This window comes from Emys orbicularis, chromosome 14 (assembly GCF_028017835.1).
Source record: "Emys orbicularis isolate rEmyOrb1 chromosome 14, rEmyOrb1.hap1, whole genome shotgun sequence".
NCBI lineage: Eukaryota > Metazoa > Chordata > Testudines > Emydidae > Emys > Emys orbicularis.
The window spans coordinates 43,348,549-43,372,587 of NC_088696.1; the positions used below are offsets into that span (position 1 = coordinate 43,348,549).

The following is a 24,039-nucleotide window of genomic DNA, read 5'->3' on the forward strand; positions in this document are numbered from 1 at the left end:
GAGAGGCAATTCTAGATTTAGTCCTAAGTGGAGCACAAGATCTGGTCCAAGAAGTCATTATAGCTGGACCGCTTGGTAATAGTGACCATAATATAATTAAATTTAAACAACCCTGTGGCTGGGGAAACACCATAGCAACCCAACACTGTAGCATTTAATTTCAGAAAAGGGAACTACACAAAAATGAGGAAGTTAAACAGAAATGAAAAGGTACAGCACCAAAAGTGAAATCCCTGCAAGCTGCATGGAAACTTGTTAAAGACACCATAATAGGGGCTCAACTTAAATGTATCCCCAAATTAAAAAACATAGTAAGAGAACCAAAAAAGTGCGACTATGGCTAAACAACCAAGTAAAAGAAGCAGTGAGAGGCAAAAAGGCATCCTTTAAAAAGTGGAAGTTAAATCCTAGTGAGGAAAATAAAAAGGAGCATAAACACTGGCAAATGAAGTGTAAAAATATAATCAGAAAGGCCAAAAAAGAATCTGATGTACTGCTAGCCAAAGACTCAAAGTAATAGCAAAAACATTTTTAAATACATCAGAAACAGGAAGCCTGTTAAACAACCAGTGGAGCCACTGGACGATCGAGATGCTAAAGGAGCACTCAAGGACGATAAGGCTGTTGTGGAGAAACTAAATGAATTCTTTGCGTCAGTCTTCATGGCTGAGGATGTGAGAGAGATTCCCAAACCTGAGCCATTCTTTTTAGGTGACAAATCTGAGGAACTCCCAGATTGAGGTGTCATTAGAGGAGATTTTGGAACAAATTGATAACCTAAACAGTAATAAGTCTCCAGGACCAGATGGTATTCACCCAAGAGTTCTGAAGGAACTCAAATGTGAAATTGAAGAACTACTAACTGTAGTTTGTAACCTATCATTTAAATCAGCTCCTGTAGCAAATGAGTGGGGGAAAGCTAATATGATGCCAATTTTTAAAAAGGGCTCCAGAGGTGATCCCAGTAATTACAGGCCAGTAAACCTGACTTCAGTACCAGGCAAACTGATTGAAACTATAGTAAAGAATAAAATTGTCAGACACAGACATGAACATAATTTGTTGGGAAAAAGTCAATATGGTTTTTGTAAAGGGAAATCATGCTTGCATCTGAAGAAGTGAGGTTCTTACCCACGAAAGCTTATGCTCCCAATACTTCTGTTAGTCTTAAAGGTGCCACAGGACCCTCTGTTGCTTTTTACAGATTCAGACTAACACGGCTACCCCTCTGATACTTAACTCTAGTCTGTAACCTATCATTTAAATCAGCTTCGGTACCAGATGACTGGAGGATAGCTAATGTGATGCCAATTTTTAAAAATGGCTCCAGAGGTGATCCCAGCAATTACAGGCCAGTAAGCCTGACTTCAGAACCGGGCAAACTGGTTGAAACTACAGTAAAGAACAAAATTGTCAGACACAGACATGAACATAATTTGTTGGGGAAAAGTCAACATGGTTTTTGTAAAGGGAAATCATGCCTCACCAATCTATTAGAATTCTTTGAGGGGGTCAACAAGCATGTGGACAAGGGGGATCCAGTGGATATACTATATTTAGATTTTCAGAAAGCCTTTTACGAGGTCCCTCACCAAAGGCTCTTAAGGAAAGTAAGCTCTCATGGGATCAGAGGGAAGGTCCTCTTGTGGATTGGTAACTGGTTAAAAGATAGGAAACAAAGGGTAGGAATAAATGGTCAGTTTTCAAAATGGAGAGAGGTAAATAGTGGTGTCCCTCAGGGGTCTGTACTGGGACCAGGCCTATTCAACATATTCATAAATGATCTGGAAAAAGGGGTAAACAGTGAGGTGGCAAAATTTGCAGATTATACAAAACTGCTCAAGATACTGGGAACAGGCAGACTACGAAGAGCTACAAAATGATCTCACGAAACTGGTTTCAGAGTAGCAGCCGTGTTAGTCTGTATCCGCAAAAAGAACAGGAGTACTTGTGGCACCTTAGAGACTAACAAATTTATTTGAGCATAAGCTTGAAGTGGGCTGTAGCCTACTTTAGTCAAAAAAGCGAACAGAATGTTGGGAATCATTAAGAAAGGGATAGATAATAAACAGAAAATATCATATTGCCTCTATATACTGCTGTAGCCCACGAAAGCTTATGCTCAAATAAATTTGTTAGTCTCTAAGGTGACACAAGTACTCCTGTGCTTTTCACGAAACTGGGTGACTAGGCAACAAAATGGCAGATGAAATTCAATGTTGATAAATGCAAAGTAATGCACATTGGAAAAACATCATCCTAACTATACATATAAAATGATGGGGTCTAAATTAGCTGTTACCACTCAAGAAAGAGATCTTGCACTGTTCTCAGTGGTACCAGATGACATAACAAGGAGTATTGGTCTCAAGTTGCAGTGGGTGAGGTTTAGGTTGGATATTAGGAAAAACTTTTTCACTAGGAGGGTGGTGAAGCACTGGAATGGGTTACCTAGGGAGGTGGTGGAATCTCCTTCCTTAGAGGTTTTTAAGGTCAGGCTGGGATGATTTAGTTGGGGATTGGTCCTGCTTTGAGCAGGGGGTTGGGCTAGATGACCTCCTGAGGTCCCTTCCAACACTGATATTCTATGATTGATTCTATGATCTTGGAGTCATTGTGGATAGTTCACTGAAAACATCCACTCAATGTGCAGCGGCAGTCAAATCATTTCGTCTTTTAGAATGCAGTTCTGATACCACGGATTCGTCTCCCCATACAGCGATCAGATCCAGTACCTCCCGTTCGGTCCATGCGGGAGCTCTTTTGCGATTCTGGGACTCCATGGTCACCTGTGCTGATCAGCTCGTCATGGTGGCCAAACAGGAAATGAAACTCAAAAGTTCGCGGGGCTTTTCCTGTCTACCTGGCCAGTGCATCTGAGTTGAGAGTGCTGTCCAGCGCGTCACAATGGAGCACTCTGGGGTAGTTCCCGGAGGCCAATACCATCAAATTGCCTCCACACTACCCCAAATTCGACCCAGCAGGTCGATTTCAGCACTAATCCCCTCGTCGGGGAGGAGTACAGATATTGATTTTAAGAGCCCTTTAAGTCGACAAAAATGGCTTCGTCGTGTGGACGGGTGCAGGGTTAAATCGATCTAACGCTGCTAAATTCGACCTAAACTCGTAGTGTAAACCAGGGCTAAGATACTACCTAAGCAGCAGTGGTTTTGGCTCAACAGTCTCCACTTCCTTATAATATTTTCAGCTCCTGTTTACATAAAAACAATCAATAAGAATCTGCTGGGTTGCAAATATAAACATTAAGAAATGTTTACTTCTCCCTCCCCCCATTCACGGGGGGGAAAGCACTGTGCCAAGTTTCCGACCATAAAGAATATTGAATTCCTTTGCTAAGATAAGATTTGTGTGTTTACCGAACCATGCATTGAAATTCAAACCAGACCGCGGAGAGGAAGAAAAGAGCAGCAGCAGCACTGCAGTGAGATTTGAGGTTTCCTGCATCAGTTTTCTATTTGCTGGAATTAACTGGCAGAAGATTTGGTGTTAATGTGAATGCAATGAGCAGTCCCATGGATATTTCATTGTGACTGAGTATCCATTAACTAGCGCTTAGAAAGCAGTGTTGAGAGAGACTTATTTTAGTCAAAATGTCACCTTGGGGGAGTATTTTGGTTTCGTTCTTTTCTGGAAATGCAGAAAGATTGGGACAGGAGCAGGGACTCAGAATGTTGCTATTGAAAAGAAATGGAACACCTTTGGTTCCACATTTACAAGAAAAATTCCTGACTACATTTAAGCAGGGTTATGTATTATGGGTTTGGTTTTCAGCAGCCTTGAGCATCCACAACTCTGCCTGAAGTCCAGGAGACACAGGTGGTCAGTTCTTCTGAAAACCTCCACTCATCTGTACCTCCACTTCCAATGACAGCAATCAGAGAAAGGTCAGTTAGGTCATTCAGTTCATTCCTCAAGGGTCCTTAGACTACGTTTTCAAATGCTTTCTCTGGTGCAGTTTCACATGATTCAAGAAATTGAGCTACCACCGTTAAGAAGCTTTTCCAAAGTCTAAGAAATCTCACTGCTCGCAAATGCAAAATTATCCTTCACTCAGTTCCATCCCATTTCTCCTCATTAAAACCCTTTAGATCACTCTACAATTCCTCAGCCCCAATGGTGTTTAAATCCTTTTAGATGCTTCTCTAGAGTTACATTTTACCTTTGGGCTGCCATTTGGTCAAACCATAGGTATTGTGGGAACAGAGATGATATGTGGGGAGGCATGCAGGGTAACATGCCCCCCCAGATTTCTGCCCTCCATTTAGCAGAGGTTTTCAAACGGTGGGGTGCATCCCACTGTTTGAAAACCATCGCCTCCTGCCAGGAGCTGGCAGATTGATCGATGGTGGGAGCCGCCCAGCCTGCTTGGGCCCCTGGTTCTCCATGCTGTGGGAGCTGGGGCAGTGGCTGGCTGCCCAGCAGCCCTCCCTGCCCTGCTTCCCGAGCTGGGCCCCCTCTGCACAGCTGGGAGCTCCCCAGGCAGGGCGGGCAGCACAGCTCCAATCTGTGCCTTTGACATGCTTTTGCCTCTCCCCTGAAGGAGCCCAGCACTGGCCAGTGATACCCGCCCTACAGCCAGACCCTGCCCGTGGAGCTTGGCTCCATGAGACACTCCCCGAGGTGCTTGCTAGCTGTTGCCCTGGCACTCCTGGCTCTACTCCTGTTCCTTCAGAGGCAAGGCATGAGGCAGTCACGTGCCCCTCAGAAACTTTACATTGTGCCCCCCCTCCACTATTAGGAGTTTCGCACCGTCTCTGTACAAATTTCCATTGACTTTATTGGAGTTACTCTGGATTTACACTGGGGTAATCAATAGGAGAATCTGACCCATGTAGTTCTCTTCCTTCCTTGCGCTTCACATATCAGTTACCTGACCCAATGAAATTACAGACTGCCCATCTACTGGGAAAAGAGGTGCTTCTAAATCAGTCTTCAGCCAAAGGTCTCTACTAAACAAATGATCATGACTCCAGTAATAAATACAATGTAATGTCTTTTGTTAGAAATAAACCAATCCATAATTGGGAGGATGTTATTTAAAGTAATCAGCAGCAATTACAATCTTATCAATTACTTCAAATCACTCCTAAAGATATCTGATGGTATCTATTTCTATAAATCATAACAAAGAGTGAGTGATGTGTCTGAATAGCACAGTTCACATCAGAGATCTGGACATCGGCTATTTAATTGCATACATTTCTCATGCCAGATCTTTAGTATACAGGGAGTGAGATTGGGAGCAGGAAGGAAACAGAGCAAAGACAGAGCAGTACTCCTGTTATTTTTGCGGATACAGACTAACACGGCTGCAACTCTGAAAACAGAGCAAAGACAGAGCAGGAGGCAAATGAGTAAACAAGCAACACTCCATGCTACAGCCTGATTCTCCGGGATGCTGAGCACACACAGTTGCCATTGATTGCAGTCAGCTGCAGGCGCTCAGCACCTCTAAAAATCAGGCTATAGGTTTAGTTAACATTCAGACTGTGGCAAACCTACAAGAGTCTCACCCCAGAAATTACCTGATCCTTCCACAAGTTCATGTTTAGGGAGATTTTTTCATAGGGGAGAAAGTTATAGTTACTCTTGTGAGAACAGAGTGGCTGCAGATGACATTAATTAGGCACTGTCTATTATTACTACTATACTAGGCAGAGCAAAAGGGCTCCTTCAGACACCATATGCCTCCGAGGGCTCTATTCTAGGCTTCTCTCTACTATGCAGACTAAAAGGAAAGCAAAAGCTTCAAAGAATAGTTACTAACCTTTTGTAACTGTTCTTCGAGCTGTGTTGTTCATGTCCATTCCTCGTTAGGCATGTGTGCGCCGCGTGCACCGTTAGAGATTTTTCCCTAAGCTGTATCCATCGGGCCGGCCCTAGCACCCTCTGGTGTCGCGCACTTATGCACCATTATAAGGGAGGCCACCGGCCCTGCACCCTCTCAGTTCCTTCCTGCCAGCTAACTCCGAGAGAGGGGCGGGTGGTTGTGGGGGTGGAATGAACATGAACAACAGATCTCAAAGGACAAGTTACAAAAGGTTAGTAACTGTTTTTTCTTCTTTGAGTGCTTGCTCACGTCCATTCCATGTTAGGTGACTCCCAAGCAGTACCCCAGGAGGTGGGCTCAGAGTTCATGGACATGTTGACTGCAATACCACTCTCCTGAATCTGGCGTTGTCCTGGGCCTGTTAGGCGTTGGCGTAGTGGGATGTGAAGGTATGTACCCATGACCAGGTTGCAGGCCTGCAGATGTCCTGGATTGGGACCTTTACTTGAAACGCTGCTGAGAAAGCCTGGGCTTTTGTGGAGTGAGCATTTAAGATGGCCAGAGGCAGGACATTTGCCTGCCACTTGCAAGCCTGAATACAGGTGATTATCCAGGACGAGACCCTCTGGGCTGATACAGGAAGCCCTCTCATCCTTTTTGCTATTGCTACGAAGAATTGCATGGATTTGGAGAAGGGTTTAGTCCTCTCAGTATAGAAGGAGAGGTCACACCTAATATTCAATCAGTGAAGATGTTGTTCCTCAGAGTTCTTGTGAGGCATTGGGAAGAAGACTGGCAGGAAAATGGCCAGTTACTATGGAATTGTGACACCTCCTTTGGCAGGAAAGCCAGGTGAGGGCGCAGATGGACCTTTTCCTTGAAGAACACTGCATAAGGCGGTTCTGACATAAGGGCCTTGATTTCAGAGACCCTTTAGGCCCAGGTCATTGCCACCAAGAACACAAGGTTCCAAGAGAAGCAGCAGGGGGCACAATGCTAATGGTTCAAAGGAAGGACCCGTGAGTCTCAACAGAACCAGGTTTAAGGCCAATGGGGAGATCCGCTCGCGGACCTGAGGACAGAGCCTCTCCAACCCCTTGAGAAACCATACCATTGTCTCGTGGGAGAACATTGACCTGCCATTCACGGGTGGATGGAAGGCTCAGATTGCTGCTAAGTGCACCTTGATAGACATGAGGGCCAGGCCTTGCTATTTTAAATGGAGCAAGTAGTCCAAGACAGACAGAAGGGAAGATCGAGTTGGAGAGAGAGAGAGAGAGAGCTCATTGAGATGCCCATATTGAGAAGTGCTTCCACTTGGCCAGGTAGATAGCCCTAGTGGATGGCTTCCTACTACTTAGCAAAACCTGCCAAACCTGTTTCAAACAGGCCTATTCTTCTGGGTTCAGCCATGTAGCAACCATGCATTTAGGTGCAGGGAAGCAAGGTTTGGGTGAAACAACTAGCCATGCAGAGGCGCCAACTTTCCACTTAACCCGGGGGTGCTTGACTCCTGCTCTGCCCCAGGCCCTGCCCCCATTCCACTCCTTCCCCCAAGGCCCCACATCCGCCCCACCTCTTCCTGCCTGTGCTCTGCCCCGCCCTGCTCCCTCTCCCAAGTGTGCCCCACCCTTGCTCCTCCCCTTCTCCCCCAGTGCCTCCTGCATGCCACTGAACTGCTGATCACCAGGGGGGCGGGAGGCATTGGAGGGGAAGGGGAGGTGCTGATCGGCGGGGTCCACTGGCAGGCAGGAGGTGCTGGGGGGGAGGGGGAGGAGCTTATCGGTAGGGCTGCTGGTGGGTGCTGAGCACCCACTGTTTTTTTTTCCCCATGGGTGCTGGAGCACCCACGGAGTCAATGCTGATGCATGGTCTTGCAAGATTAGGTCCAGAGAGAGTGGGAGTGAGTGGAGCTGCTACTGATAGATCCAGGAGTGTGCTGAACCAGTGTTGACATGGCTGTGCCGGGGCTATCAAAATAACCCTCGCCTTATGAACCAGAGTAAATGGGGGAAAAGTGTAGAATAGGAGCAGGGAGCAGGAAAGCATCGGAGATGGAGCCCAGGCTGTGCCTGCGCAGTGAGCAAAACTGATGGCATTTCCTGTTCTGTTTGGTCATGAACAGGTCCACCTCTTGGTGAAGTGACCACTCTTGGTGAGAGGAAAAGGATCTGCTGAGGTGATCCACCAGTGCGTTCCGGGCTCCCAGGAGATGACACACCTCATGGTGAATGGAGTGCTTTGCGCAGAAGTCCCATAGACGGATGGCCTCCTGACATAGGACTGAGGATCGAACCCCTCTGCTTGTTGATACAGAACATGGCCACAGTATTGTCTGTCAGGACTTGCACCACCCCACCTGAGATCTGGGGAAGGAACACTTGGCATGCTAAGCATACCGCCCTGAGCTCCCTGACGTTTATGTGCAGGCAGAGTTCTTCTTGGGACCAGAGGCCCTGAGTCCTGAGGTGGGATCCCCACCCTAGGTCTGATGCGTCCGAGACTAAAGATACTGATGGTTGTGGGATAACAAAAGGCGCCCCCATCATTATCAACCTTGGGTCTTTCCACGAGTCCAGGAAGGCGAGGACCAGGGGAGGAACTGTGAGCACTGAGTCCAGATGTTGTCTGCTCGGGGAGTACACTGAAGCTAGCCACAGCTGGAGGGGCCTGAGGTGCAACCTTGCATGCTGAACCATGTAAGTACATGCAGCCGTGTGCCCCAGTAGCTTGAGGCAAACCCGAGCTGTCATAACTGGGTGGACCATGACTTTGGATATCAGGTCCAGTATAGTCTGGAATTGGGTCTCCGGTAGGAAGGCCCTAGCTTGGGTCAAGTCGAGTACCAGCCCAATCAATTCTATTCTCTGAGCTGACTTTTGTTAATTTATCAGCAGACCCAGAGCTCTGAAGGTGGTTAGACTGTGCTGATGCTGTTCTGTACTTGAATCTCTGACCGACCCTTGATCAGCCAATCACTGAGATACAGGTAGATTGGACTCCATGGTCTGCAGAAGGCCACTACTACCACCAGGCGCTTTGTGAAAACCCAGGGGGCTGCAGACAGGCCGAATGGGAGAGCAGTGTATTGGTAGTGGCGTTGATTCACAATGAATCTGTTAAATCTTCTGTGGCCAAGGAAGATAGACATGTGAAAGTATGCATCCTTTAAGTCAAGGGCAGCATACCAGTACCATGGATCCAGGGAGGGAATGATGGAGGCCAGGGAGACCATGCGGAACCTCAGTTTCTTGAGATATCTGTTGAGGCAATGCAGGTTCAGAATGGGCCAAAGGCCGCCTTTGAGATTAGGAAATATGAGGATCAAACCCCTTCCCTCTCAAGTCTTGCAGAATCTCCTCATGGCCCCCATTCATAGGCGCGAGTCTTCCCAAAAAGTCCAGTTTCTTGGTGTCCTTTTGTTTGAGGGCATCGCTTGACTGGCACTGCCTATCCCTTTTGTTGGCTGCTGACATCACCCGTGACCTTGGAGGGGTGTGTGTGAAGTATTCAAACCCACTCACTGGCACATAATATTTCTTCTCTGATCTCTTTGAGGCGGGGGGCAGAGAAAAAGGAGTTTGCCACAGGGCCTTGACCGGACCCATCACAGCTTCACTGATGGGCGAGGCCACCTTGGAGGGAGCTGCTGCAGACTGAATGTCAAAGCTGTGGGATGATTCCTTAAACTCCTCAATCTGTAGCCCCAGGTTAGCTGCTATCCGCTTCAGGAGGTCCTGATGGGCCCTGAAATCGTCCTGAGGAAGCAGGCTACTAGGTCCCATGACAGCCTCATCTGGAGAGAATGAAGAGGCAGCTTGCACCGGAGGAGGAGCTCCTTCCTCTTTCTCAGCCTCAACAACTTCCATCTCCTGAACGTCTGTCCTGGGCTCTGTACCAGAGGCGGGGTCCGGTGCTGAGCAGGAAGGAGCAGTAGCCTGCCTCTCAGAAACCACCAAGTCAGAATGATGGGAGGGAGGACCTGGTACCAGGGAAAACCCCCAGGAGTTCCAGTAAGGCCACTGCATTGACCAGTGACCCGCTGGCCAGGTGCTGGTGGGGGAACTAGCACTGAAGTCCAGTGGTGCATAGGCTGGGTGGTGACCTCTAGGTTGCACATAGGGGTCCCTTTTAGACTCAGAAGAGGAGTCCTCTCTCAGAGACCACGGCAGAGAGGTCTCTGCTTCCATGCCGTGCTGGTGGTCCGGGGACCGGCAGCAAACCGGAGATAATTGGAACATGGGGATCAGGGCTGGCTTGCCTCTGGAGCAGGGGTGAGCAAACTATGGCCCACGGGCCAGATCTGGCCCACCCGCCATTTTAATCCGGCCCTCGAATTCCTGCTGGGGAGCGGGGTCTGGGGCTTGCCCCGCTCCGGTGCTCAGCTGGGGAATAGGGTCGGGGGCTGCTCCATGCGGCTTCCAGAAGCAGCGGTATGGCCTCCCTCTGGCGCTCCAGCCGGGGAGCAAGGTCGGGGGCTGCTCCACCCGGCTCCTGGAAGCAGCAGCAGGGCCCTCTGCAGCTCCTACACGTAGGGGCAGACAGCGGGCTCTGCTCTGCAACCGCGGCCAATGGGAACTGCAAGGGCGGTGCCTGCAGACGGGGCAGCATGCAGAGCCACCTGGCTGCACCTCTGCGTAGGAGCCGGAGAAGGGACATGCTGCTGCTTCTGGGAGCCAGTTGAGGTAAGCGCTGCCTGGAGCCTACACCCCTGAGCCTCCCCCCCGCTCCCCAACCCCCTGACCCAGCCCTGATCCCCCTCCTGCCCTCCAAACCCCTCGATCCCAGCCCAGAGCACCCTCCTGCACCTGAAACTACTCATCCCCAGCCCCACCCCAGAGCCCGCACCACCAGCCGGAGCCCTCACACCCCCCCATATGCCCCAGCCCTGATCCCCCTCCCGCCCTCCGAACCCCTCGGTCCCAGCCCAGAGCACCCTCCTGCACCCCAAACCCCTCAGCCCACCCCAGAGCCTGCACCCCTAGCTGGAGCTCTCACCCCCCCCCATATGCCCACCCCAGCCCGAACCCCCCTCCTGCACCCCTCATTTCTGGCCCCACCCCGGAGCCCTCACCCCCAACCAGAGCCCTGACCCGCTCCTGCACCCCAACCCCAATTTTGTGAGCATTCATGGCCCACCATACAATTTCTATTCCCAGATGTGGAAGTTTGCGCACCCCTGCTCTAGAGGGTGCCAGGAGGCCCAATGCCAGGAAGGAACTCAATGCTCCTTGCTCCTTCCTGCTTCTGGTCATCGGAGCTGGCAGGTGTCCCATCGGAGTTTGGGGGACCGGGAGAGACAGTAAATCCCTGGCCACTTGAAAAGCCTCCAGGGTTGATGGGAAAGTCAGATCGCTGGTGCCACAGTGGCTTCCGAGTGTCGGCGGAGGGTCTCGCACCGGACTCAACGCTCTGGACGGAGTCAATAGTGCCATCATGAGATCAGGCGTGGAAGAGTGGCCTGGCACAAGTCTCACTGTGCTTCCTTCCCCCAACTTGTTCGGTTTTTGCACCAGCGAGCTCTCCCTGTCAGTGCACTGCTTTTTGTGCTTGTTCCTCAGCAGTGGAGATGGTGAACGGTGCCGGGAAGAGCTTGGGGAAGGGCTTCGCACTGACGCCGAAGTGTTTGGTGCCGAATCGGAGCAGCTTGGCTCTGAGGCAGATCTGAGGGCAGCTTCCATCAGGATAGCCTTCAACCTGATGTCTCTGTCTATTTTTAGTAAGGGGTCTGAAGTCCCGACAGATCTTGCACTTGTCCCTCACTTGAGTTTCCCCCAAGCACTTCAAGCAGCTGGAGTGCGGGTCGCTCACAGGTATAGGTTTGTCACAGGAAGCACAAGGTTTGAAGCCGGGGGACCAGGGCATGCCTGGCCCCTGGGGCGAAGACATCCCTCGACGATAGGGACTAACTATGTACACTAACACTAATTACACTAACTATATACACGAAACTATGATAAACTAAGAAACTAAAAGTTATAGTCCAAAAACAACTGGGAAGAAGCCTTGCTAAAGCAAGAAGCGTCATTCCAAGCAACCATCACAGGCAGTAAGAAGGAACTGAGAGAATGCGTGGCTGGCTGTGCCCCTATACTCGTGCATTAGTGCGCAGCACCAGAGGGCACTAGAGCTGGCTCGATGGATACCACTAAGGGGAAAATCTCCGGCAACGGTGCACACGGCATGCACACACCTAACATGGAATGGACATGAGTCAGCACTCAGAGAAGAACCATGCTGACATCGTCAAAATTATCACTGCAGGGATCTTGAACCGACAAAGCACGTTAGTTCTTCCACCCGTGCTGCTGGCAATCCTCCTCTGTGAACACCAGATTGGCGAATGAGAAACTGCACAACAGTTGTGCCTTTGTTTTCTGCTTAGTGTATTTTTGCTCTCAGCAGACAGCAGCCGATGGCAGTTAATAAGAGAGAGCAATCAGTTCTCTGCTAATATCTGCAATGTGGGGAATTCCCCTGGTCCCTCACAGCTCTACATGTTCACTGTGAAGGTACTAACTAGACTACAGACTAGTAGCTACCTAGTGTCAAACTCACATCATAGGCTCTTTGGGGCAGGGATTGCATCTTCTTAAGAGGACATACAGCCCTGAGCACAATGGGGCCTTGAACCCCAGTGGGCCCTTCAGGATCTACCCCAATGCACATAAGACATTTAATAACAATAATAAATAGCATGACAGGCAGAACCCAACTATAGTCAATGGAGATGCAGCATTTAAACCAAGGCTGAATTTGGTCTGCAGAACGTGTCATCCTCAGGGAACGCTTGCTGCCTGACAGCCCTTCCTCTGACTAGCTCCCCACCCTGGCTGAGCAGACTCCTCTGAGGCAGGGGAAGGTATTTTCACTTCTCTGTGCTCTACACCGCAAGCTGCAGGTGGGATTGAGGAGGAGCTGAGAGACCTTTAAGGACAACGCAAGACCTGATTGCTGTTGTTTCCTTTTCCCCAGCTGGTGCCCTCTTCTACAGGACTCTGCTGTCTGATAAAAGCAGAAGGAATGGTGCTATGAGCCTCAGGGACTGTGTGCACAACACTGCTCACTACTACAGGACTGCAGCCAGGAGACAATTGTCTGAGCCTTGCCTTTTTATGGGTACAAATGTCACCCTCTCCCATGGCTACACTCTCTGTGCCCCTTTGCTTTAAAGAGCTGAAGGGTCTTCTCTCTTTGCATCCAGCTGCCTACCCCACCAAGACAAAAATCTGTAGACTAATGGCAATGTATCCCCTAAGCCCTGAAGGTCTCAGCTGGGATGTTTTAATAGGCTTTCCCAATGTTTATGAATCCTAATGACCACTCCCTGTTTTCTCCCTTGGCAAGGACAATATACCTGCTTCAAACAGCAGCATGGAAATCAATGCTTCTGCGATACAGCTAGAGCAGTGGTGCCCAAACTTTTCCTGTCGCACCCCCCATTACCAGTAATGGAATCTGTCTGCATTCTCCCCCCTCCGCACAGTCGGCTCAGCAGAGGAGCTTAGGCTGACGGCGGAGCTGGAAGCGGAACTGGGGATGGGAGAGGAGCTAGGGGCTAGAGGCAGAGCAGGGATGGGGATAGGTGGGGCAGAGCAGGGCTGGGTGGCTCTCCCTCCCCCTACTCTCCGTGGGGGCTGGCCCAGGCCCACCATGCACCACCCCGAATGTTCCTCTGTGCCCCATAGGGAGGCACGCCTCATAGTTTGGAGACCACTGAGCTAGAGGGAAAACAATAAAGGCAGCTCTTAAGGTGAGAGTTTAGTATTTTCCAGGATGGATAAGTGACATAGCTAAATAAAAGATTATTTTTGATAGGGTCTTTCATACAAACTGGGAGCTTAGCTGGTGTATACTGCCATAGCAACATTAACTTTGATGTTGCTATGCTGTTTTTCATCAGCTCAGCTTCTGGCCCTGTATCTCAAAACATTTTGTTCATTTAAATAATCCATGACATCACAGACCACCATTTTAAAGTCTAAACCTGATTTCTTTTAAACACTCTTTGCATGGGTAGGTTCCATGACACTACTCCTAGGGGAATTCTGCGCCACTGCGTGTGCACAGAATTCATGTCCCCTGCAGATTTCTTTGCTTCCCCACAGAAAATGACTTTCTGATGGGGAAGCAAAGGGAATCCGCAAGAGCGGTCAAGTGTCGCTCCCCAGCAGTGTGGGTGCATCGTTTCAGGTGCCAGGAGCAGCTAGCAGAGAGGTAAATCACTGGAGGGGAGGGCTGGGGATGCCCCAGCCAGTGGCTTCTACCCAGCTGCTTTTCCCGGCTGGGCTGGGGAGGACAGGACTTCCTCTTCCCCTGCAAGGAATGGCCACGGCTAGGTCAGATCCACCCCCAGAAACCTCTCTGGCTGCAGGAAGCTCCACACCCCTCCACTTCCTGCCTCCATCGCTCCTCAGATGTGGGAGGAGGGGTCACTGCACAGGGAGATGCTCCCCCATCCGCCCAACCCCCGTGCATCTGGAACCACCTCATATTCAGATTGCCCCACCAAACCTCACCCCTTGCACCCAGAACCTCCCCCACCGAGCCCCTTGCACCTTAAACCCACACCCCGACAAGCCTCACCCTCTGCATCCAGAGTCCCCCTGCACCCTGACCCCCCACTGAGCCCCACCTCCCTGCCTCCGGACCCCACCCCTGCACCCAGACCGCCACCCCACTTGCACATGGAGCACTCCGACAAGCCCCCCGCACCCAGACCCCGCCCCACTGAGCCACAGCAAGCCAGCACCCAGACCCGCACCCCATGAAGCCAGCACCCACTCCCACCACTGAGCCCTCCACACCCAGACCCCCCCCCAACGAGCCCCAACCATCTTCACCTGGACTCCCTGCAGAGTCCCAGTACCTCTGCACCCAGTACCCCCCCACGAGCCCGCTCATCCAGATCCTCCACACCCAGGCCCCTCCCAAGCTGCCTGGACCCAGACTGCTCCACACAGAACCCTATCACCCCACACCTGGATCGCCTCACACTAAGCCCCCTCCACACTGCTGGGCTGAGCCTGCCTGCCTACATCTAGTGTGCTTGGCATGGAGGGGCAGGGCCCTGGGGTGTTTCTGGGGCAGGTCTGGCCCATGCCCTGTGTCAGGGTTGGGTGCAGCCTCACCACCGAATCTGTGTCTGGAGGGGTGGGCTGCAGGGTGATCTCCCACCTCTGTGCCTGTGCTCCCATTGCCAGGCTGAAGCCTCCACATTTATTTATTGACAAATAAAATTTGCAGAATTTTAAAATATTGTGTGCAGAATTTGTAATTGTTTGGTGCAGAATGCCCTCAGGAGTAATGACAGGCGGCACAAATGCTAGTATGTGGGAAATGGCACATGGTGGGGAAAATGAATTGCTAAATTGTGGCAATTAGGGGAATGGCATTTATAATTTCCAAAAGCACTCGTATAAGCTGAATGTATTGTACTGAGCTCTCTCTGCTCCGGTGCTATTGGTACGTAGTACCAGCCACTTTGGGTGACTCACTCAAAGCAGCAGCCAACAAGCCTTAACTCCTCCCTTACTCTCTGTCACAAAGGTTATCTAGCAATTATCTTGTAGCTTGTGTTCCCCTGTGCTGCTGATTCCTTCATTGGTCAGCCCCATCAGTATCTCTGCCTTATGCTGCATGCCTGTTGGACTAAATTTGGGTATTACTTCTGCTCTGAGCTGGGCCCACCTCCTGCTTCCTCATTAATATATGTGGATGACAGAGCTCCAGCACATAACTGGTAGATCCCTTCTGAATGGGAACCACATGGCTGAATTTCATGGTGAATATTCTCTCTGACTGTGATAGTCTTCTCACCTGCCCTAAAAGCATCTGATAGGATCCTGAGGTACTTTACAAACAAACTGAGATGCACACTATACAGGGAGCACTTCACCCACCAAAGGCTACCACCTCTGGGGTGAAAAGCCACAGTGTTAACAGAAGTAAGTCACAAGAGCATCTGTGTCGCTTTCTTGGGATGAGCCAAGAAAGAGAACACTTGATGGCAACAGGAAGATTATTTTTCAATGGTCTAGTGTATAAGATTCCTGAGCCCATCTCAACAGAACTAAGCCCCATATCCTCAAAAGTATTTCAGGCACCCAATTCAGATAGAAATCAATGGGAATTAGGTACCTAAAATACCTTTGAGGATTGGTTCGAAGTCACAATTATCCATAGGGATCTGCAGCCATACTGCCTTGTGCTATGATGGTACTGTCTGAGCTCACAGGCTACCTGGGCTGTGCTGAGGCAGTCCTTAGATGGCAAACCATTGATGGTAGGTGCTGTAGGGTGCACCTTGCCCACTCAGGACTGCTTATTTCTTTTTAAAGTGTATTTACTTTTGATTAGACATAAATCAGAACCAAAATCTCAGGTTCAAACACTCCCAAACTGAGACCCCATCTCTAAGCCTTTAATAGCACTCAGATACTACAGTGATAGGTATCAGAGGGGTAGCCGTGTTAGTCTGGATCTGTAAAAAGCAACAGAGTCCTGTGGCACCTTTAAGACTAACCGATGTACTGGAGCATAAGCTTTCGTGGGTGAATGCCCATGACATGCATCCGACGAAGTGGGTATTCACCCACGAAAGCTTATGCTCCATCCGACGAAGTGGGCATTCACCCACGAAAGCTTATGCTCCATCCGACGAAGTGGGCATTCACCCACGAAAGCTTATGCTCCAATACATCTGTTAGTCTTAAAGGTGCCACAGGACCCTCTGTTGCTTTGTACAGTGATAGGTGTGATATAGAAACCAGAATAGAGTAGACCAGAATAAGATGAAAGAATATCAATAATGAAGGGAACAGCATTCTTGGACAGAATGATGCCAGAGGATCTGAGTAGCTCTCCAGCACCAAATACTCAGTGCGATTTATAGTACTGGGGCACATACTGCAGGAGATACCAAGACGAAGTGGGGAGAGGGAAAGAAACCACTTGGAAAATAAGACAGGGCAGGTCTGGAAGATTGGGATACCCTCAGTGTCATTGCTTCACACAACAGGGGAAGGTCAATGAGCAAACAGAAGCAAATACCATATCCTGCCATAGAGATTTCATCGACAGCACATGTAGTTAGTGCGCAGACAGAAAAAAGAAGGGAAAGAGACAGCAATGATTCCTAAATCGATGCCAATGCCTGAGCTCAGCCCTGATAGATACCACAGCACACTGCTCCCAACAGCTGAAATCAACATTGTTTCATAAATAACCAATAGTGTTACCCCAGTCAGAATCATGCAGAGCACAGCCCCTGAGTTTCAGTCTTATATAAACAGAGAATGAGCAACAGCCGTCTACTTAATACAGGGATAGCGGCATTTACATGTGGGAAATTTCAGTCTGCAGTGGAATTGTACTGAAGTTTCAAATATAAAATAACCATTAAGAAATTCATTCAGAGAGCAAAGAAAAAAGTCTAATTCTCTCTGGCTCAACTGGTTCTCCCGTCACTTGCAGTGTCTGCAGTAGTCACTGGCACAAGAGACGAGAAAAGTCACCATACATCTAACGGTACGTCTATACTTACCTCCGGGTCTGGCGGTAAGCAATCGATCTTCTGAGATCGATTTATCGCGTCTTGTCTAGACGCGATAAATCGATCCCGGATCGATCCCGGAAGTGCTTGCCGTCGACGCCGGTACTCCTGCTCCACGAGAGGAGTACGCGGAGTCGATGGGGGAGCCTGCCTGCCGCGTGTGGCCCCGCGGTTACAGGTAACCTTCTAAGCTGTTTTCAGTTAAGGCTGCAGCTTTGGAAGCGTGGACCTGACCCTGGGTCTGTGTTTGCAGCAGGCTAGTGTGTCTGGCTCAACAAGACAGGGTTCTGGAAGTCCCAAGCTAGCAGGGAAAACAGGCTCAGAGGTAATTTCAGCACATCAGGTGACAGTCCCAAGGGGATCTCTGTGACTGAACCCGTCACACCTCCCACTGAATCATTCTGAAGATTTTGATCTCTTTTGCACAGTTGTGCTGAACCCGATGGAATTACCCCAGGTTTGCACAAGTGTAGCTGAGATCGGAATCTGGCCCTCAGTATCTAGAGAGTGAGCGGACCGCAAACTTCAGTTATAGTGCTGGACACTCAAACAGAAGGGGAGCAGTGATAAGTCTACATGGCACATGCATGCCATAAATCCCAGTTATTCCGAGAGCAGCAAAGCACTGGAGAGGAAGGAGGTGCAGAATACTGCAAACTGATCCGCGTTAAGAAGATGAACCCAAACAGAGAGGGAGGCTTGCAAAGACACTGAGAAACAGCAAATAACCCTCCCCTCTCCTCCCAGTATTGAGCTCTCTGCGTTTATGTCTTAAGATAAGCTCGGCAGTGACACAGATTTACTTGCTCCTGGCTCTGGTTCCTTTTTGAGCACTCATATTTTATTTATTTTTAATCTTCTTTGGGGAGCCTGGTATCAAAGCTGCAATAGACTTGTGCTCTGCCCATATGTTCTGTTTGATGACATCGTCTCAAGTTACCTAATATCTGTCCACAAGTACAGAGACACTCATAAGCCACTCACAAGTACAGAGACACTTGTTCTTTTCTCTTGACATTCATGATATTCAGACTGGCACATCAGAAGAAAAGGTCGATTGAAGCCCAGAGCCTTAGTTACATGAAGCTCCATCTATAGGAAATGAAAGACCATTTTTCTATCATACCAATCTGTCAAACTGTTCCTCCATTGACAGGAGAGACAAACACCGCTAAAGAATGTATTCTGTTGTCAGATTTATTCCAGGATTTCTACCTGCATTCATTTGCCCGTATCCCACTCATTACTAGTATTATTTATACAGCATTGCAGGTGTCCACGGGGTAGCTTACAGTCCAAATAAGACATAACAGAGAAAGTAATAACAAATAACAGCAGTGATGGGGGAAAAGGGTGAGAAGGATTTAATGCCCTTGTCATTTATCTCAGGCTCTCCCGTATCAGAGTCCTTTCCCCATGAAGTCATTCTGTGGATTCCAATGTATATTACTGCTGCTTGTGTTAATATTTTTCTATTCATTGGCTGTCAGTCCATTACTGTTGCATTTTTGCCTTGTCTTGTTTTTCATTGCATATATTTTTTCTCTTTTTTTTTCCTTAAGAAAATTAAAAAGGAACAAAGGATTCATGCCAGCATCAAGGCTGAAATGTGGATTGCAGGGCCTTGTAATGTGGCACACCAGGTTATGGGGGGAGAGCAAGGAGGATTACTGGAAGGTGTTCACACCACAGGAAGCCCCATCAGGGAGGGAAAAAAGATCCTATTCTGTTAAAAGGAATTGGCTGGGAAAATCCTAGCCAGAGAGGGAAGGCTGACATAGTTTGATCCTATATATTTAACACAGCAAACTTTGAACGGAAGTAAGAACTGGATCAGGCCCTTAGGTACTTTCCATTAAGAATGACCTCTAGCCAAGGGGTTCATGTTCTCTACAGATGTCAGTTCAGCAAAGGGAAGATGTTCTATGTATGGCATTCAGACACTGGTAAGACCACACACAGAGATGCAGAACCATTCTGCTGACTCACCTGGCAGCTAGATCTGGTGGTTCCTTTTAGCTCTAAATCAGGTGGTTAAAAAAGTTGTATCTCTCAGGCAAGAGGGAACTAGATACTGGGGCAGAGGAGTCATGCAGGAATAAACCTCAGGAACAGCAGTGTATCCGAAGAAGTGGGTTGTAGCCCACGAAAGCTTATGCTCTAATAAATTTGTTAGTCTCTAAGGTGCCACAAGTACTCCTGTTATTTTTGCGGATACAGACTAACACGGCTGCTACTCTGAAACCTGGAGAAAGTTGAGGCTTGTTATTTAACTTAACAAAGAAGGGAAACCTTAGGAACCAGGTAAGTTTGGAGACTATCCAAGGTGTGTGCTCTGTTAGAAGCAGGGAGGGAGCACTACCTGCTTAAAGGGATCTAGCCAGTTATTTTAAAAGAAAGTCATGTACATCCTTTGAGTTTTGCTTCTTCAGTCTATAGAGGATTCCAAACAATGGGGGTGGGGGGGTTGTGGAGTTTGACATCCCCTTCTGAATACAAATCAGCCTTCTGTCCACAGTCCAGGGGAATTCATGAGAAACTTGACAAGAAATACAACACAAGATTTGAACCTGGACCCAGCCCCATCCTAACATAAAGTTCAAGGTTCTAAGTATGGTTCTGGAGTTTTGTTTCAACCCAGTATTTTATTAGGGGTCTTCTGCAAAACCTGGATTTAGATCTGATCTAACACAATGGTCAGGGATGTTTGGATCTGGGATTTTGCTTCAGGTCCATCTATAACTACACAGGTACAGACAGGGCCGGCTCTAACTTTTTTGCCGCTCCAGGCAAAAAAGAAGAGCGCCGCCCCGCCCCGCCGTACCCCCCCCCCCCGAGCGCCACCGAAATCCCCGCCCCCCCCAGCACCATGCCACCTGAAGCCCCACCCCCTCCAAGTGCCGCACCGCCCGAAGCACCCGCCCCCCCTCCGAGCACCGCACCACGCCGCGCCAGCCCCCGCCCCCCCAAGACCCTGCCCCCTCGAGCACCACACCGCCCGAAGCCCCGCCCCCCCAAGCACCATGCCGCCCGAAGCCCCCGCCCCCCCCTCCGAGCACCACGCCGCCCGAAGCCCCGCCCCCCCTCCAAGCACCGTGCCGCCCGAAGCCCCGCCCCCCCTCCGAGCACCATGCCGCCCGAAGCCCCGCCCCCGCTCTGAGCACCACGCCGCCCGAAGCCCCGCCCCCGAGCACTGCCCGAAGCCCCCGCCCCCCCTCCGAGCACCACACCGGCCGAAGCCCCCGCCCCCCCTCCGAGCACCACGCCGCCCGAAGCCCCCGCTTCCCCTCCGAGCGCCGTGCCGCCGAATCCAAAAAAAAAAAAAAAACCATAAAAAATCGAGTGCCGCCCTGCCCCAAGGTGCCGCCCCAAGCACGTGCTTGGTCGGCTGGTGCCTGGAGCCGGCCCTGGGTACAGAACAATAAATGCCAGGCTCAATGACTCATAGAGGCAGCTGGCCGAGCAAAGACAGAGAAGGGGACTGAGCTTTGGAACCATGGGTAATAGTGCAGGAATGATTTGGCATGTGCTGCTTATCTGCTGCTCTGTTCAGAGTGGTAATAGAGAAGCAAGAGGGAAGGAGAAGAAAAATAAAAGGCACAAATGAATTAAAAGAAGAAAAATCTGATTGCAGGATCCTGTCCATCCAAAGGAAATAAAAATAAAGACACAATCTTCTCTCCCAGCCAAAATGGACATGTTAATCTCCATGAGACTCAAATACGCCAGTGGTTGGCAATGGGTGGATGGGTAGACAGATGGCTAAACTACACTGATTTCAATTCATGGAACCTGGTGTTTAACTACCACAATGTCAGGCCGAGTTAGCACCACATGATTATTTAGCCTGTACAATACCAATAGTGTTTAATGCAGAATAGAAATATCTGAGACGATGCTCTGAGACTGGCCACTTAATGAGGAATTTGAGGTGTTAGCTCAATTCTGCCATGGAGAGTCATGTAGTGTCTGCTGAGGGACGCATAGAGAGTACATTGCTGCTTAATTAACACGCAGAGCAGAACAGAGAACGAGCCACTCTCCTAAATTCCATCGCATTAACAAGCAAGAAAAGGAAAAAGCCAGAGCCCATTGGAGCATAGGGCCCCATCCTGCCAGGTGCCCAGATCCCTCAACTGCCTGTGGAGTCAGTAGGAGCTGAATGCACTCCGCACCCAGCAGGAGGCGCTCTGCACATCACAGGCTCAGACTCAATGGAACAGGATTTAAAGGGACACGGGTCATTAAAACCTGGAAGCGGATTTGGGCCTTGTGTTTCCAAAAATGCAATGATATTTAAAACATAACAACAGCTACCTAGGCACTCAGCCAGCGAATGGTCACAGATTAAATTAATTCCATGCTGGCTTCACAGTAATGTGCTTATCTCACTTACCTTACTCTAAAATGTATAACCACTGTTCAATAACCAAGATTAGAGTCTCTCTTTAGCTTGTAATTAAACATTAATCTAATTTGCCTGGAGATGACTGGAGCCACCAAGCATTGCTATAACAGCCCATGCCTTTTCCCCTGCCCACCGTATTCCACCTGCTTTCCCTGCCTTTTCTCACTCTTCTCTATCCTGGGATCCTTGCTAGCCTGATTCTGCAAGGGGCATGAACTTCAATGGCTGAGTTTACTCCCCAAACTCTCCAAGTATCAATATCTGATCTCCTCTACTTCCCGAAAGGTCCCTCCTGTGGGCCAGACCCCAGTTTCCTAAGTGAAATTGGTTACTGATGGTCTATGTTATTCAGAATGGCAGCACATCAATACCCAGCGGTTAAGTTTGTTAGGTTTCCTGGGGAAGTCCGAAAAAAACATTTACTACTGTAATTAGAATAACTGCCCAAACCCTACTTGTGTATTGTGCTGAGCTGGGGAGAGCAGCTGGGAAAGTATTGACAGAAGTGCTCTGACGGATCAACCCATTTTCCTTGGCTTGGGGACCCTCAAAACAAAGCTGAGCAGTTCTGATTCCCTAAGGACATTCAGGCAGACAACACTGATAGCTGACCAGAGACCATTTATGGCTGAGCTACAGAACTCACAATTCCTTTACAGGTGGTTTTTAACAACAGTTCAGTGCATGTGATAAGCACTTTAATAGGTTAGAAAAAAAGCCCTACTAGGGGCAGAATCCCACACTGGGCCAGGAGGCCTGATAAAGCCCTCCACACCACCTTACACCCCCACCAGGGCTGCACCAGGGTTGGCAGTGGAGTGGAGGGGCAGTAGTTTGGGCCACTGCACTGTCATGAACAGGCTGGTGGCATGGGCAGAACTATGGGATATAGGGCTTTGTGAATCCATTGGCCCCAACACCTCCCACAAATGATATGAAAGGGCTTCAGTTGCGATTGAGTCCATCGATTAGACAAGCAGCTGCAAACTCCTCTGCCAACTCCTATCGTGGCCTTGGTTTAGCAGGATGGATATTGCCTCCCCAGCACAACCTCCCAACACCTCATCTGGCTTTCATGCAGCTAGCCTCGCCCAGTCAGACTGGCAGGTTGTCAGAGCAGAGACAGCGGGAACTATTTCCAAATGGAGGAAGTTGAAAGCAAATCAGTCCAATTCCAAGCAAAGAGTCTTGGGTTTCACGAAGGAACAAAACACTAACACAAGAAAGAGGAAAGCTCCAAGGATAATAGATAAGGCAATGCCACATCTACCTTATCTGGTTCTCATAGTTGTCCATCAGGAAGGACCAGTGGTACTTGACGAGAAGCGGGCTGCAGTTGGTCATTTTGATGTAACGTACAACCTCGGTGTCGTTCAAGATGCAGCCGAAATCCAAATCCATAGTCTGGAAGTGGAGGTTTGGGAAGTGCACTTCACCCCGAAGGGTGACCTGGTCCTCATGAGGGTGTTCCAGATACCGGATAGTCAGGACCTCCTCTGCAACCCGGGTGTTCAAATCCTTTCTGTAGGAAGGGTCAAACCTGATGGAGAGATGCTGCTCCTCTCCGGTCTCTAGTGTCCTGGGCTGCATTGAGACAGACAGGGATTAATCACTGTTGGACTGAACTTTACCAGTCCAATGGTGTGAAATGCACAAACACACATTGACAATCCATGAAAAAACCGCGGGCATCTCAGCCCATCCATCTCTGAGCCTCATTATAGCATGTCTAAGTGTCTGGCAGATCAGCCCACAATGAGTCGCGTTTCAGACCTTCTCAGATTCACACACATTCCTCTGCATTGCATCAATCCAGCAGAAAGTTTTGCTGAATTTTGAACCCCTCAAAGTTTTGACTAACCAGTACATTGCTGGGTTCATGTTGAGACTAAAAAAAAGCAAACAGTACAGAGAAAAAAAAAAGCCAATGGAAGAAATAAAGACAGCATATTGTGAACTGGCTGTGATTTGTGTGTCACTATTGCTCCTATATAAAACTGTATAAAATAAGAACTGCTCCTCTGTGTGTCATAAGCCCTGTACTGTTAATAGTTATAGAGCATCTCCTGCAACTGAAGTTCTAGGGGATGGTGCTTTTTGAGCAGGAGGATCTGAGGGTTAGCTCTGTTGTCACTATTAAGTGGCTACTGTTTGCAGCAAATTGGTAACCACGAAGTCCTAGATACGAGGAGTCGTTCCCCTATCACTAATACACAGCACAGGATTCCCTATGTTCCTGGTTTTGTAAGTGAATATCCATTTGGGTGGGGGGAGGAAACATGAGTC

At 49.2% G+C, this 24,039-nt stretch overlaps 1 protein-coding gene across 1 annotated transcript in view; it reads right to left on the reverse strand.

Annotated features, from left to right (window-relative positions):
- The window catches only part of HYDIN (HYDIN axonemal central pair apparatus protein), a 383,856-nt gene that overhangs the window by 167,709 nt on the left and 192,108 nt on the right, over positions 1-24,039 (reverse strand). Inside the window, 1 exon segment of the mRNA XM_065416810.1 lies at positions 23,024-23,337. Coding sequence (XP_065272882.1) covers positions 23,024-23,337 — 314 coding nt within the window.